This window comes from Trachurus japonicus, chromosome 6, assembly GCF_045865225.1.
Source record: "Trachurus japonicus isolate A0001 chromosome 6, Traja_1.0".
NCBI classification, from domain to species: domain Eukaryota; kingdom Metazoa; phylum Chordata; class Actinopteri; order Carangiformes; family Carangidae; genus Trachurus; species Trachurus japonicus.
In genome coordinates, this window is record NC_140912.1 from 37,427,761 (window position 1) to 37,443,985 (window position 16,225).

At 43.8% G+C, this 16,225-nt stretch overlaps 1 protein-coding gene and 1 long non-coding RNA gene across 2 annotated transcripts in view; both read left to right on the top strand.

Annotated features, from left to right (window-relative positions):
* LOC146986634 (protein NLRC3-like) overlaps positions 1 to 16,225 on the top strand; it is a 34,053-nt gene that overhangs the window by 12,895 nt on the left and 4,933 nt on the right. Inside the window, exons 5-7 of the mRNA XM_085780307.1 lie at positions 48 to 2,298; positions 2,592 to 2,768; positions 2,878 to 3,051. Coding sequence (XP_085636433.1) covers positions 48 to 2,298; positions 2,592 to 2,768; positions 2,878 to 3,051 — 2,602 coding nt within the window. The remainder of the gene's footprint in view (positions 1 to 47; positions 2,299 to 2,591; positions 2,769 to 2,877; positions 3,052 to 16,225) is intronic.
* On the top strand, positions 3,881 to 5,103 carry LOC146986635 (uncharacterized). Its single transcript, XR_015036048.1, has 2 exons — positions 3,881 to 4,080; positions 4,398 to 5,103. It is a non-coding gene; the product is annotated as an uncharacterized LOC146986635 (long non-coding RNA).

Consider the following 16,225-nt stretch of genomic DNA (forward strand, 5'->3'; position numbering starts at 1 on the left):
GATCAGGCCCTCTTGTCTTCAGTCTGACTCTGTCTCTTCTCTCTCAGCAGGTAGTGGTCTGCAGGAGGTTTTAGATCAACATAAGATCAGTCTGAGGACCAGATGTGAACGAGTGATTGAAGGAGGTGAGGGAACAGGAAGTGGAATCCCTTTTAGTAAGATCTACACTGAGCTCTACATCACAGAGGGACAGAGTGAAGAGGTTAATACCCAACATGAGGTGAGACAGCTGGAGACAACGTCCAAGAAGAAGACCCTCCATGACACTCCAATCAAGTGCAACGACATCTTTAAAGACTTACCGGTCCAACAGAGAGAGGACGTCTCTACGGTCTCACCTGTCCAACAGAGAGATGACATCTGTAAAGCTCCACCCGTCAAACGGAGATGCAACATCTGGAAAGCCTTATCTGTCATACAGAGATACAACATCTCTAAGGCCTTATCTGTCAAACAGAGATGGAACATCTCTAAAGCCTTACCTATCAAACAGAGATACAAGATCTCTAAAGCCTTACATGTCAAACAGAGATACAACATCTCTAAAGCCTTACCTGTCAAACAGAGATACAACATCTCTAAAGCCTTATCTGTCCAACAGAGACATAGAACAGATAAAGACTTAATTGACCAACGGAGATACCTCATCTTGATACTCTATCCCGACCATCGGAGGCACAACATCTCTAAAGCCTTATCACGACGGAGACACGTCTCTAAAGCCTTACATGTCCAAAACACATTTGACATTATTGAAGTCTCACCTGACCGACAGAGACCCATCAGAGTGGTTCTGACCAACGGCGTCGCTGGCGTTGGAAAAACCTTCTTGGTGCAGAAGTTCACTCTGGACTGGGCCGAGGGCTTGGAGAACCAAGATGTCAGTCTGCTGGTTTCTCTTTCGTTTAGGGAGCTGAACCTGATCAGAGATCAGCGGTTGAGTCTTCTCAGGCTGCTCCATGTTTTCCATCCAACATTACAGAAGGTCACAGCAGAGCAGCTGGCTGTCTGTAAACTTCTCTTCATCTTTGACGGCCTGGATGAAAGCCGACTGTCACTGGACTTCAACAACAGGGAGGTTGTGTCTGCTGTCACACAGACGTCATCAGTCAACGTGCTGCTGACAAACCTCATCCAGGGGAATCTTCTTCCCTCGGCTCTGGTCTGGATCACCTCCAGACCTGCAGCAGCCAATCAGATCCCTTCTACATGTGTCGACAGGGTAACAGAGGTCCGAGGCTTCACTGACGCCCAGATGGAGGAGTACTTCAGGAGGAGGTCCAGTGATGAAGATCTGTCCAGAAGAATCATCTCACACATCAAGACGTCCACGACCCTCCACATCATGTGTCAAGTCCCAGTCTTCTGCTGGATCAGTGCTACAGTTCTGGAGCACATGTTGACCACAGACCAGAGAGGAGAGCTGCCCAAGACCACGACGGACCTGTTCTCACACTTCCTGCTGGTCCAGGCAAAGAGGAAGAAGAATAAGTACGGTGAAGGACACAAGACGAGTCCACAGGAGCTGATGGAGGCCGACAGGGAAGTTCTTCTGAAGCTGGGGAGGCTGGCGTTTGAACAGCTGGAGAAAGGAAACATCATGTTCTACCAAGAAGACCTGGAGCAGTGTGGTCTGGATGTTACAGAGGCCTTGGTGAACTCAGGACTCTGTACTGAGATCTTCAAAAGAGAGAGTGTGATCTTCCAGAGAACAGTCTACTGCTTTGTTCATCTGAGTGTTCAGGAGTTTCTGGCTGCAGTCTACATGTTCCACTGTCTCACCGACGGAAACACACAGGTCCTCAAGAACTTCCTTGGTAAAGATCATGCTGATTTAACCCTGGATGACTTCCTGAATAGAGTCTTGGAGAAATCCCTCAGGAGTAGAAACGGTCACCTGGACCTGTTTGTTCGCTTCCTTCATGGCCTCTCTCTGGAGTCCAACCAGAGGCTGTTAGGAGGTCTGCTGGGTCAGACAGACAACAATCCAGAAACCATCCAGAGAACCATCAACGACCTGAAGAAGATGAACAGTTATTTTATTTCTCCTGACAGAAGCATCAACATCTTCCACTGTCTGACGGAGATGAAGGACCAGTCAGTTCATCAGCAGATCCAACAGTTCCTCAAGTCAGAGAACAGATCAGAGAAACTCTCTGAGATCCAGTGTTCAGCTCTGGCCTACATGCTGCAGATGTCAGAGCAGGTTCTGGATGAGTTGGACCTGGAGAAGTACAACACATCAGAGGAGGGACGACGGAGACTAGTCCCAGCTGTGAGGAACTGCAGGAAGGCTCGGTGAGTCCAGACATGATCAATATGTTATTGATCAACAGATCAGTTAAATTCAGACACAGCATCTGTTGTTTGGCATGCTGCTTTCTTGTATTGTGGTAGAATGTTCTCCCGAGGTTCCAGATTACAGTTCTTCATCAGGCCCATTGTGTGTCTTGGGGATCAGCCCGGTCTTCAGATCCTGTAAACTTGGTGTTTGAAGTAGAGTTTTCTGTGAGCAGCTTTTTAAGGAGATGATCTAGATTGTCCATTGTTTGATATGATTTTAATAGATTCAATATTTTTTCTGATTACAGACTGAATTGTAGTGGGCTCCTAGAGACTCACTATGAAGTTGTGGCCTCAGCTCTGAAGTCCAACCCCTCCCACCTGACAGACCTGGACCTGAGTTACAACTACAACATAAAGGACTTTGGAGTGAAGCTTCTATCTGATGGACTGAGGAGTCCACACTGTAAACTGGAGACTCTGAGGTCAGTTCACTGGAGCTGATGAAATCTCTGTTATGAACCACCATGAGTCCGGTTGATTAGGACACATGTGATTGATAATCAATGATTTTATCTTTATCTTCATCTTCAGATTGAGACACTGCGAGTTGACAGAGAAGAGCTGTGTCCATCTGGTCTCAGCTCTGAAGTCCAACCCCTCCCACCTGAGACACCTGGACCTGAGAGGAAACAACCTGGAGTACTATGACTTGATGGAGCTGTGGGACCTTGTGGAGAGTCCAGACTATAAACTGGAGACTGTGAGGTCAGTAGAGGGGCGGAGTCAGTCCTTACTCACAGAGACCATAACCAATCAGAGCAGTCAGAAGCTTTTTGTGATCGTGTTTGTCATGTGTCGTAGCATCAAGTCTGATCTGATGTCTGCTTCACTCCACAGGTGGAGAGAAGAGGACTGAAGAGGAGTGTGTGTGTGTGTGTGTGTGTGTGTGTGCAGCTGGTCCAGTCGCTCCACCTCCTGTCCAATCACGTCCTCTTCTACAACCTCAGCTCTCCAGATCAGATCCTCAACCTCTTCCCTGAATCCTTCCACTCCAGCCTCAAGAACCTGCTCACCAAGATCCTGCTGGAGAACAGGTTCAGGTGTGTGTGTGCGCGCGCGCGCATGTGTTGCAGTGGACTAGACACACAAGTGAAATATTCTTTTGCACCATGACTGAGTGCTTCCACCTTGAACCAATGACAGTCTCAAACACAGAATCAGTCAGAGTTTCATACATCACAACAACATAAGGAGCCAATCATGTCACTCTGTGGTGATAGTGGGCGGGGCTAAAGGAAAGTAAAGTAAAACTGTATCAGGGCTTAATGTTCTCTGGGACTGTGCATATTAGATTTGAAAAGATACACTGTCACAGAAAGAGTTTGACTATACATGTATACAGCTATAAGGAACCCTGTATTTTGTAATCAAGTAGACTTATTTATTGATTACAGTAAAACCATAACTGTTTTTGTTTCCATAACATCATCACCGTATTTGGACTAATTATCAGTGGTTTAATAATAAGTGTTGAGAGGTTTTAAATGTTGGTTTATTGGACAGGCTGTTCTTTATGGATGTGAAAGTTGTGCTTGGACTATACATGTATACAGCAATAAGGAAGGCTATACTTTGTATTAATCAAGCAGACCTACATTACTGATTGAAACCATAGTGTAATCTTCAGCTCAATAATACAGGAAACCAAGCTACTTTGATCAATCACTGGAGTATGTAGGTTGTTAGTCTTTGTTTTTATGACACTGTCACCATATTTGGACTAATAATCAGTGTGTTTTTAACAAGTGTTGAAAGGTTTTCAATGTGGGTTTATTTGACAGGCTGTTCTTTGTGACTATGAAAGTCGTGCTTGGACTCAAATTCTGTGGAAAATATTCATGTGTACTTTTTTGTCACAGAGTTTGACTATGCATGTTTACAGCCATAAGGAATTTTGTATTAATCAAGTAGACCTACATTATTGACTGTACAGTAGTGTAATCATCAGTTCAACAATACAGGAAACCAAGCTACTTTGATAAATCACTGCATTGTATAGGCTGTCATTCTTTGTATAATATCGTCAAAGTCTTCGGACTAATTATCAGTAGTTTGACACCAGTGGCTTATTCTGCTATATGCACTGTTTAATGAGCAATGGAAGGTTTGAAACGTGGGTATATTGGACAGGCTGTTCTTTATGGCTGTGGAAGTTGTGCTTGAACTTTGATTCCTCACTTTAAGCTCTGGTTTTCCATGTAGCCTTTAACTGATAAAAAACACAAAGTGCCTTATGATATTAAAAAAAAAAGTTGAAATGTTGAAGAAAAAAGATATAAACAATCAATCTTTTGATATCTGACCTGTAGTGTTCACACTCTGATGCCCTGATGTTTATTCACTGTTTACAATTAATGTATAAAACAGCTTTGGAGTAATTGTAATGGTTAAATGACTAGTTCCAGGGAGAATGGAGACTCTTTGCCTTCCACTGAGCGTCTCTTGGCTGAAAACCAACCTTGCAAGTTCGGAGCCTCTGACCTCTGTAACCCGTAATCTCTTGTTTCTGAAAGACACAACTATACAAATATAACATGTATATGAATAACTTATCCCCCGATCCACGCATTCCTTTTTTTAAAAAGGGTTGGAAAAACTGTGAAAAGGTGACCAGACTTGCATAGTTCCCCTTCAACAAACATGTCTTATTTTCGTATGTCATTAAATGTCGGCATACACTGGCTGTAAGTTACTATAATATTTTCACAGAATGTTGTATGAAAATTCTAAAAAATAAAGCACTTTATTCATATCTGACCCCACAGACATTATTTGTTCCTAATGAATCGAAAACATTTTGCCATAAACTTTTGTTGTTGAATATATTTCTAACAGGTTATTTTTAATTGTCTTGTTTTTCATTTCCATTGTTTATCAGAGACACATTATATAAAAAAGTAAATTCTTCTGGTTAATGCTACTTGGAGACAACTGGTGGTAATCGACAGAACTGCACCTGGCTCTGTGACGGTCGGGTTGGTGGGAAAACGTGGACTAGCTAACAAACAATCACCCATTAAGATTTTATTTATTTAATGTTTTCAATCGGATGAATCCCTTACCTATTTGGAATAGGTGTATCAGCGAACTGTTCCTGGGAAATACAACAACTATTAGAAAACAGCAGCTAGCAGTAGCCAAATGCTTAGCTAGGCTAAAATGTGGAATAAAGAAAACAAAGCAGCGATAAATTAGAAAATGCCTCAGTAACAGTGTCTACTTTAAGAACAAAGAAATAGCTAACAAAGTGTCAGGATTAACAGCTTGATGGCGGTTGCTAGCCTTACCGCTAGCTAGCTCTATGTAGCTAGCAGTAGCTAGCTAAATGCAGTGGCGGTAGCTATAGGCCATAGCTACTGGAGAAGCAGCAGCGAGCGGACGACGTTGAACACAAAGAGCAAACAAAACACTGACCGAAAGATTTCAGCCTCTGCCAGGTATCAGCATCATGGAGGGTGATGAGTCTGGAGGTGAGATGGTCACCACGGGAAACGCGCCACAATATTTACAAGGTGTTACATCATGTTACATCATCTTCATCAGGGCTGTAGTGGAGGGTTTAAAAACACATTTACCCATCAAAGAGTCATGATTATTTATAGTTTAAACTTCAGGGTGATTGGGACATAAGGTTGAATGGGACAGCATAACGACACACACTTTATTTTCTTTCCTGATAAGTGAAAACGCAAACTTTTATGTGGAGTCCTAGCCGTGGAACCCAGTTATCAAAATGACATGCCCTCATCGGTGTGACATCACGTATATGGGCGGGGCAAGCATCAAACAGGAGGTTGACCCTGCAACGCATGAGGAGAGGAAAATGACATAAGCTGTAGCAGGTTTTCATCATAAGGTCACAACATTGTCACAGCTAATACAGCCTATTGCATCAACCTTTGATGGAAACATGAATATGATATACATTTTATTTGCTATTGCTATTTTGCTTTTTTGTATTATGTAAATTAGTTCTTTATATTCTTATCCTGTTATCATCACTGTGTCTGTCTGTCTATCTATCTATCTATCTATCTATCTATCTATCTATCTATCTATCTATCTATCTATCTATCTATCTATCTATCTATCTATCTATCTGTCTGTCATCAAAATCAGTAAAAAAAAATTGTGTTAATATCATGTTGATAGACTATTATGTAATTAGTCTGTGATCAAAGCAAATTATATTGGATTGTTAATTTTTAAGATACACAGTGGAAATGTGTAACCATTTTACATTTAAAAAGTTTTTTTTACAGTGACAATTTTTACACACAACACAAACACACACACACACACACAGACACTGAGAGGGGAGGAGCAACTGAAAGCGAAAGTATTTCAAGTCTTACTTTATAAGTGACAGAGGGAGTGCTCGAGGTCTCTGTGACTGAGCGCCGTGTCTTTATTATGGAGGTCACAACACATATCCAGGCTGTTTCCCAGGAGGAGAAACGGAGGACTGTTCACTGTGGATCGGTACGCTGCTCCCTGTTGCTGTTTCACCGTCAGACGACGTTTAGCAGACGGAGCAGCAGTAAAGTCTGAGCTGGTGAGTGTTCACTGTTCACACACTGTTGTTATTATTATCGGTGATGTTCAGACCTGTTATTAACCCGCGACCTAAATATAATGGGAAAACAAGTAGCTACTTATAAATTGTCTCATCCCCAGGTGTTTGACATAATGTAAACGTCACCAGACTTTCTACAACAGCCTGTTAATACAGTCAGCCTCGTTTGGTACAAAAAGTCATTTTGAAAACACCGTGATTACTATCAATACTGGAGTGAAAGTGTAAACATTGCGCCATTTTTCAAAAATTGGTGACGTTTCACTTCCGGATTGGTCGAGATGAGCGGTACTGATCGTGCTGTTACGTGCTGTTATGTAAACAGTCTCCCTGGGAACGACGGTGAAATCACAGAGCTTTGTAAACACTGTAAACTGTATTTAGTCACTTTGTGGAACATTGTGTCAGAAACATAGAGGGTGTGGTCACCGGTCTCATATCAATTAACCTATGTTAACTGGATTAAATGCTGCAGCTCTTTCAGTGTTGTGGACAGTTAGTCAGTTTGATTCATTTGGTTGATTAAAAAAAGAAGAGACTGACAAAATGCATGCAGTGGTCAGTAATAGGCTACATGCAACTAAAAGGTGTAGGCTGAAGCAATAGCTTATTGTGCTTTTTGTTCATGCATCACTGTTTAATTCAACTTCAGCCTGCAGCAAGACGTTAACATAGGATTACAGCTAAATTAATGTGACACATTAATTTTAGTTGTGTCAGTTTCCAAGCGGACATTTAGTCTGTTTACAGTTCATACTTGTATCTGCCGGTGAACGCCCTCTCTGCCTGTGTCTCTGTTATTTCTAGTGTTTCCTGCTGAGCTGCTGAATGTCACATAACTTTCTCTTCTCCCCTCAGTACCACCAGAGAGGTGGAACTGGAACTGCTTGTGGTTCTGCAGCGAAACCACTTGTGTTGTTGTTGATAATTCCTGGTCCTCTGATTGGCTCCTGTCCATCCTGGTGGAGTTTCCTCCAGTTAAAACAATAAAAGTCACAAGAGAAGTGATATTTACAGTGGCTGCCTGTAAAATCATGTCAGCAGTGTTGAAGTCAGAGACTCAGTCCTTCACAAGTCAAAAGTGAAAGTGTTTAGTTCGTGTCTGTTGTTGTCAGACGCCATTTTAAAGAGACGGAGCAGCAGTAAAGTGTGATCTGACATGGAGAGCGTGAACACAACATTATCATCATTATTTTTTTAGTGTAAAGAGTGAGTGTGAGTTTGTCAGAGTGAACTTGTGTCCACACAGAGACACTGGCCCTCATTTATCAAACTTGCGCAGGATCTGGTGTAGATTCTGGTGTAAATATCAGTGTACGCCAAGTGTCACGTGTGATTTACTAAAAGTGTGTACGCTGCTGATTTCGGCGTAGAACCGGCGTGGTGGTGATAAATCCGGCGGCTGAAAACGAGCGTAATTTAAATATCACGCCCCGATATATTCCTGCTTTAGAGGCGTCGCCCTGCCCCTTTTACGACATGGAGACACGGAAGACGGCCAAGAAGAGGGATTTTACCGGCGTTACCGCGTTGAACAGGGAGAGGGCGGCAACATTAAATATCTAGACATTGATAGACTGATAGATTTTGATAAGCGTCATCCCGGTGGATGGAGGCTGCAGACGCACGTGTCACCGACCACGTCAGGAAACCCAGCGACCTCATTAAATGCTCCTGCAGTTTACTAAACACAAGTGACTGAGGAGAAATCATATGGGCATATTACTGCTGCGAACGCGACTTTATGACCATCAGCACCGCTGGCATGGTTCGGCTGATGGAGGGATGTGAAACACCGGCGCGATGTCCCGCTGACAGGTCCCGGTGACGGGGGAAAAAAAAAAAAAAACTCCGCCGCGGAGATCAGCTGCACCTGGACAGGTAGCGGAGCCCCCCCCCCCCCCACCCCTCCGGTGTCCGGCAGAGAGAGAGACTGAGGAGCCGTCCGGTCATGCTCTGGTGCAGGAGATGTTGGAAGTTTGTGTGTGTGATCTACAATAACAGGTCTGTCTGTCATTGACTGTTTCTGTTACACAGCTGATTAACGACCATCTGTCACGTCGTGGTTTTTAATTCATCTCAGTTGCTCAAAATAAAAGTCGAGTTAAATTTTCAACACAGACTTGGTTGTAGCGTTTCTCTTTTTTGGCTACTTTTTAACTTTTTATCAATATAAACAACAACAACATGTGGTCCACATCGCTGCGTTATTAGACTATGGTTTAATAATCATTCTGACACAGCAGCACTCCTTCCTGCATGTTCTACGCTGGTTCCAAATGTGCGTACACCTGGTCAGAGCTGGCGTGAGATTTGTGCGTACCGTACGCTCACGCTCAGATTAATAAATGCCGATCCTTGCGGTGAATTTGGTGTACACCCATTTTTTTGGTGTACGCAAGTTTCATAAATGAGGGCCACTGAGAGGAAAGAAGGAAACAGAGTGTGTCGTAGTTGTTTTGTGAACGAAGCAACAAAGAGGAGGTTTTAAGATTAAAAGAGCAGAGAGAGAACAGCTGCTCCAGATGTTTCTAACATCAAACTGTGTGTGTGTGTGTGTGTGTTAGAAGAGGACGGGATAAATTCACCTGTGAAGTTGTTAAAAAACAACAATACCAAAAAAACAAACATGAATCTGTGCATCTCCAATGTGAACTGGTTTACATCTTGACTCTGGGTTGACCTGATGATGCTTCTTCTTGTCTTGTGCATTCAGAAAGTTTGATAAATTGTGTATATAATGGCGAGGGGGAGGGGAGGGCGCTGTGTTGTTGTTTCTCCATTTTAGAGTAGACAGAGCAGCAGCTCACTTTCAGCTGCTGAGTGTTATAATGAGAAGGTGAAAGTAATAATTAAACGTGTGTTTCCTGTTATTGTTCCTTGTGTGTCCTCAGCTGGTTGTCTGTCTCAGAGTTAGAGCAGCTACAAACCTGTCAACCTGTAAACTGTCTCAGTGTTTAGAGTTGAGCTAAACTTCACTTCCTGTTTCTGCTGTTGTTGATTTTCTGATCTGAGGAACATGGAGGAGATTTAAAGATGGTGCTGATTAAAGAAGCAGAGAGAGAGAGATTCAGCAGAGAGCTACAGACAGAGGAGGGAGGTGATAAGAGACGGACCTACACACTGTGTGTTTGTCCACTGTGTGTGTGTGTGTGCATGTGATTCCTGCTATTATATACTTGGATGTGTCATGAACTCTTGTTTTTTTGTTCTGTGTGTAGACTCAGGTAGGTGTTCATGTGTCACTGTTTAATTCAGCTTCACCTGCAGCAAGAAGTAAACACAGGATTACAGCTAAATTAATGTGAACTTCTTTTAACTTTTAACTCTTCATTTTAGTCATTATGTGGTCTGTTTATCACTAGACATTTTGTCTGTTTCCTGTTTATATTCTGCTGGTGAACGCCCTCTCAGCCTGTGTTTAGTGTTGAGCTGCTGAACGTCACATCACTTCCTGGTTCTACTGCTGTTGTTGCGTAGTTGATAATTCCTGGTCCTCTGATTGTCTCCTGTCCATCCTGGTGGACTTTCCTCCAGGTAAAACAATAACAGTCATGAGAGAAGTGATATTTACAGTGGCTGCCTGTAAAATCATGCGAGCAGTGTTGAATTCAGAGACTCAGGCCTTCACAAGTCAAAAGTGAAAGTGTTTAGTTCGTGTGTTGTCAGACGCCATTTTAAAGAGACTGAGCAGCAGTAAAGTGTGATCTGACATGGAGAGTGTGAACACAATATTATCATCATTATTATTAGAGTGTAAAAAGTGAGAGTGAGTTTGTCAGAGTGAACTTGTGTCCACACAGAGACACTGAGAGGAAAGAAGGAAACAGAAACCAGAGTGTGATGTAGTTGATAAAGCTCCTGTCCATCCCGGTGGACTTTCCTCCTGTTAGTGATGATAGAAGTGATAATAGAAGTAGCTGCATGTCAAATCATGTGAGCAGTGTTGAAGTGAGTGACTGTCCAGAGTCATAGTTTTAATACCAAGGTGCAACCGGTTAAAAAGGACACACACACACACACACACACACACAGAGAGAGGGGAGGAGCAAGTGTTTAGTGCGTGCCTTTGTTATTGTTGTTGTGTCAGACGCCATTTTAAAGAGACGGAGCAGCAGCAAAGTTTGATCTGAGCTGGTGAGTGTGAACACAATATTATTATTAGGTCCACAGGGCCTATTATTGGGCTATTATTACCATTGTTATTCATTTTATAACTAGAGTGTAAAGAGTGAGAGTGAGTTTTGTCAAGAGTGAAAAAAACAAAACATGAATCTGTCGATCTACAACGTGAACTGGTTTACATCTTGACTCTGGGTTGACGGTGTTGATGTGATGATGCTTCTTCTTGTCTTGTGCATTCAGAGAGGTTGATAAATTATGCAGATAATGGCATGTTTATTTTAATAGGGGGGTTGGAACTGAGGCATGTTCAGTCAAAATACAATTTATTATCATTATTATTATTAATATTCAGTGTATTGGACTTTTTTTGTATTTTATGTAAATCCAGAGGCAGGGTTGTTGTTGTGTTTCTCCATTTTAGAGTAGACAGAGCAGCAGCTTTTTTAAATTTAAACAAAATAAACTAGAGCAACAATAACTGTCATTTTTAAATTGTGTTTTATATTGTTTTCATATATTTTGCTGATCGCAATATAGAATGTGAGTGTGACAATACAAAGACCTTTTTAACTGTGAAAACAGCGTAGACCTATTCAGGATTTGGAGACGCTCAGAGAGAAAGTAAATAGCAGCGGATCAGTGTGATCTCTCCCTCCGGTCAAACGCTCTTTTCTGATCCAGCTCCACTGGACTTTCAAAGTAAAGGTCATGCCAGCTGTAAAATGAGTTAAATAGTGAAACAGCACCGCTTTTATTGCCGATTTTAGGATGAAACTCTGAACAAAGATGTGTGATGTTGTGCCGTTAGTCGAACATTGTGTTGTTATTTTTCTCCATTTTAAGGTAAACAGAGCAGCAGCTTACTTTCAGCTACTGAGTGTTAATGAAAAGGTTCCTGTTATTTTTCCTTGTGTTTCCTCAGCAGATTGTTTGTCCTAATCTTCCTGGTCTCTCTCTCAGACTGACTGGAGCCCTGAAGATGGCTGCCCCCTGTGTGGATGTCAGACCACCGTCTTCTGGATCCATCTGTCTGTCTATGAAGAGTGGCTCGTCCAAAGATGAACCTCCATGGTTCGGTCCTGGACCAGGACCATCAGACACAAAGTAAGAGACGGTTTCTACTGTTAATTGAACTGAAGACTTGAAGATCTGATCATCACTAAAATGTCTGAGGTGTAGAGAGCTCAAAAACAAGGGACATGCTCAGTTCATACTGACATTTAAGGTGGATTGGTTGATTTCCAGATGCCAATCATGGATTGGGTATCATACAAGAAAACTGTCATTTCCCATGAACAATGACTCTGTGATCAGAGTATTGATCAATGATCGATGTGATCTAAATAAAAACATGTTTGTGTTTGCAGAGGTCAGAACCAGAGACTGAGAGCAGAGTCTCCAGGATCCATCTGTCTGTCCATGAAGAGTGACCATTCCAAAGAAGAACCTCTAGTCTTCAAGTCTGGACCTGGATCTGGACCCAAACCTCCAGACAAAAAGTAAGAGACAGTTTCTACTGTAAACTGAGCTGAAGATGATTCAGTCATTAGACTCATGTGAAGGAAACAGAGAGAAACCAGGAGCCAGATCCATTAGACATCTGCTGATACACAGAGACTTTTATTTTGAAAAGTCAGGAACCAGACAGGAGTGATCAGTGTTTCCTGTTTCCTGTCTGTGACTGTCTGAGCTTCTCCACAACATGTAGTGAAGCTCAGGTGGAGCTGCTGAAGCTTCTGTTGTCAGCTTCAGTCAACACAGGTTGATTAGAGCCACACAGCAGCGTCTGGATGAGGAGCTCATTAGTTAAAGAGCTGATAGGACTCAGTCCAGAACCAACATCAAACACATGATCAGTGTCTGAAAGAGGAAAACACCACCAACAGCTTCTCAATCATTTCACACATTTGGAGTAAAAACCAGACGAGACGACGCAGAACTGAAGAGACTCAAACTAACAGGGAGTTTGTTTTAGAGTCCAGATTTAAGGTCAACAGATAAAGAGACAGAAACCAGACCAGTTCAGGACCAGGTCTTCATTCAGCTCGTCTCTCTACACTCGTCTTCCTCTACTTTCTCTCTCTCTGCTCCTCTGCTTACTGAAGCCCCGCCCCCTTGAGGTGGTTAACCAATCAGAGCTCAGATGTGAAGCTATGACATGTTGTTGATCCAGAAATGTCTTGACAGGAGGAAGAGGAGTGGTGTCTCTGTGGACCAGCAGCTGCCCTGCTGTGGTCTCTGTCAGGACGTCCTGAAGGATCCAGTCTCCACCAGCTGTGGACACTGGTTCTGCAGACAGTGCTTCACCTCAGACGGGGACCAGTCTGGTTCTTCAGGACCCCCCTCCTGTCCCCAGTGTGGACAAAGAACCAGAACCAGAGGTGAGCTGCAGACAGCCAATCAGAGCAGCTGTGCACAAAGTGAGACTGAACATCTGTCTGCTGATGTGGTCATTCAGTCCCTCCAGGAATTCGCGATGTTGCAATCGCAACAATTAACGCAAATTCAGCCAATCCCCGCAAATTTTTGCGATCTTGCAATTTTGTACAATCACCGCAACTTTTCCGCAAATTGGAGCAATCGTCGGTGCTTTCCGCGAGTTACACAGCAGATAGTGCGAGTCGGGACGGAGCGGTGGTTGAAAGTGAGTCCACAGAGGAACAGCGTGGCTGGGCTGACAGCAAGAAACTTGATACAACGTGCACAAAGTGATAAGTAAAGGAACACAAGCTGAGTTGAACGTGTGGAGTGTGTGAGTTGTCCTGGTTGACCACACGAGGCTGTGTCCCCCCGCAGCACTCGCCGAGGGGGAATCCAGTGAGTGCGCCACTGCAGGGCCGGAGCGGAGCAGCCGGCGGCCAGGTGCCCCTCCCCCCATCCTAAGGCCCTGGCCCTGGACTTGAGTAGCCACCCTCCCCTTTTTATTCAAAGACTGGACTGTTTAATGGCATTTTAAAACAGTTCTTTTACCACGATTTTTAAACAGACATTTTAAATAAAAGTAAAACAACTTTCAACTCTATGTAATTTTCCTGTGCCTTTCTTAACAAGTGGAAAATTGCTGGTATAACAGGACCTCACATTATTTTGTGACATTTCTAAATTTTCAATTTTCCTTTGATTTTTAATTATTCAGAACAAAACTGCAACTTTTTTTTGCAACTTTAGCTGTCTCCCGCAATTTAATCGCAACAAAAGCACTTAAAACATCGCAACATGCACCGCAATTTTTTCAAAATGTGGCCGCAAAATCTGGCATTTTAGGCCGCAACAATCACAAAAAAAGCCCGCGAAATCCTGGAGGGACTGGTGAAACCAGGACCTGTTGTTTTCTCCAGAGTCATTGTTCCATCACACAGCACTGACATTTAAGATGATGATTCAAACCTTCTCTTTGTTGTCTGTAGTTTTTCTGTAGCTGATGAAAATAATCTGATCAGATTGTCAGACTCTCTGTCTTCAGTCTGACTCTGTCTCTTCTCTCCCAGCAGATCGTGGTCTGCAGGAGGTTTTAGATCAACATAAGATCAGTCTGAGGAGCAGATGTGAACGAGTGACTGAAGGAACTGAGGGAACAGGAAGTGGAATCCATCTTAGCAAGGTCTACACTGAGCTCTACATCACAGAGGGACAGAGTGAAGAGGTTAATACCCAACATGAGGTGAGACAGCTGGAGACAACGTCCAAGAAGAAGACCCTCCAGGACACTCCAATCAAGTGCAACGACATCTTTAAAGACTTACCTGTCCAACAGAGAGAGGACGTCTCTACGGTCTCACCTGTCCAACAGAGAGAGGACGTCTCTACGGTCTCACCTGTCCAACAGAGAGAGGACGTCTCTACGGTCTCACCTGTCCAAGAGGACGTCTCTACGGTCTCACCTGTCCAACAGAGAGAGGACGTCTCTACGGTCTCACCTGTCCAACAGAGAGAAGACGTCTCTACGGTCACACCTGTCCAACAGAGAGAGGACGTCTCTACAGTCTCACCTGTCCAACAGAGACCCATCAGAGTGGTTTTGACCAACGGCGTCGCTGGCGTTGGAAAAACCTTCTCGGTGCAGAAGTTCACTCTGGACTGGGTTGAGGGCTTGGAGAACCAAGATGTCAGTCTGCTGGTTCTGCTTTCGTTCAGGGAGCTGAACCTGATCAGAGATCAGCGGTTGAGTCTTCTCAGGCTGCTCCATGTTTTCCATCCAACATTACAGAAGGTCACAGCAGAGCAGCTGGCTGTCTGTAAACTTCTTTTCATCTTTGACGGCCTGGATGAAAGCCGACTGTCACTGGACTTCAACAACAGGGAGGTTGTGTCTGATGTCACACAGACGTCATCAGTCAACGTGCTGCTGACAAACCTCATCCAGGGGAATCTGCTTCCCTCGGCTCTGGTCTGGATCACCTCCAGACCTGCAGCAGCCAATCAGATCCCTCCTACATGTGTTGACAGGGTAACAGAGGTCCGAGGCTTCACTGACGCCCAGAAGGAGGAGTACTTCAGGAGGAGGTCCAGTGATGAAGATCTGTCCAGAAGAATCATCTCACACATCAAGACGTCCACGACCCTCCACATCATGTGTCAAGTCCCAGTCTTCTGCTGGATCAGTGCTACAGTTCTGGAGCACATGTTGACCACAGACCAGAGAGGAGAGCTGCCCAAGACCACGACGGACCTGTTCTCACACTTCCTGCTGGTCCAGACAAAGAGGAAGAAGAACAAGTACGGTGAAGGACATGAGACGAGTCCACAGGAGCTGACGGAGGCTGACAGGGAAGTTCTTCTGAAGCTGGGGAGGCTGGCGTTTGAACAGCTGCAGGAAGGAAACATCATGTTCTACCAAGAAGACCTGCAGCAGTGTGGTCTGGATGTCACAGAGGCCTTGGTGAACTCAGGACTCTGCACTGAGATCTTCAAAAGAGAGAGTGTGATCTTCCAGAAAACAGTCTACTGCTTTGTTCATCTGAGTGTTCAGGAGTTTCTAGCTGCAGTCTACATGTTCCACTGTCTCACCGACGGGAACACACAGGTCCTAAAGAACTTCTTGGGAAAACAACATGTTGATTTAACCCTGGATGTCTTCCTGCTGGGAGCCATGCAGATATCCCTCAACAGTAGAAATGGTCACCTGGACCTGTTTGTTCGCTTCCTTCATGGCCTCTCTCTGGAGTCCAACCAGAGGCT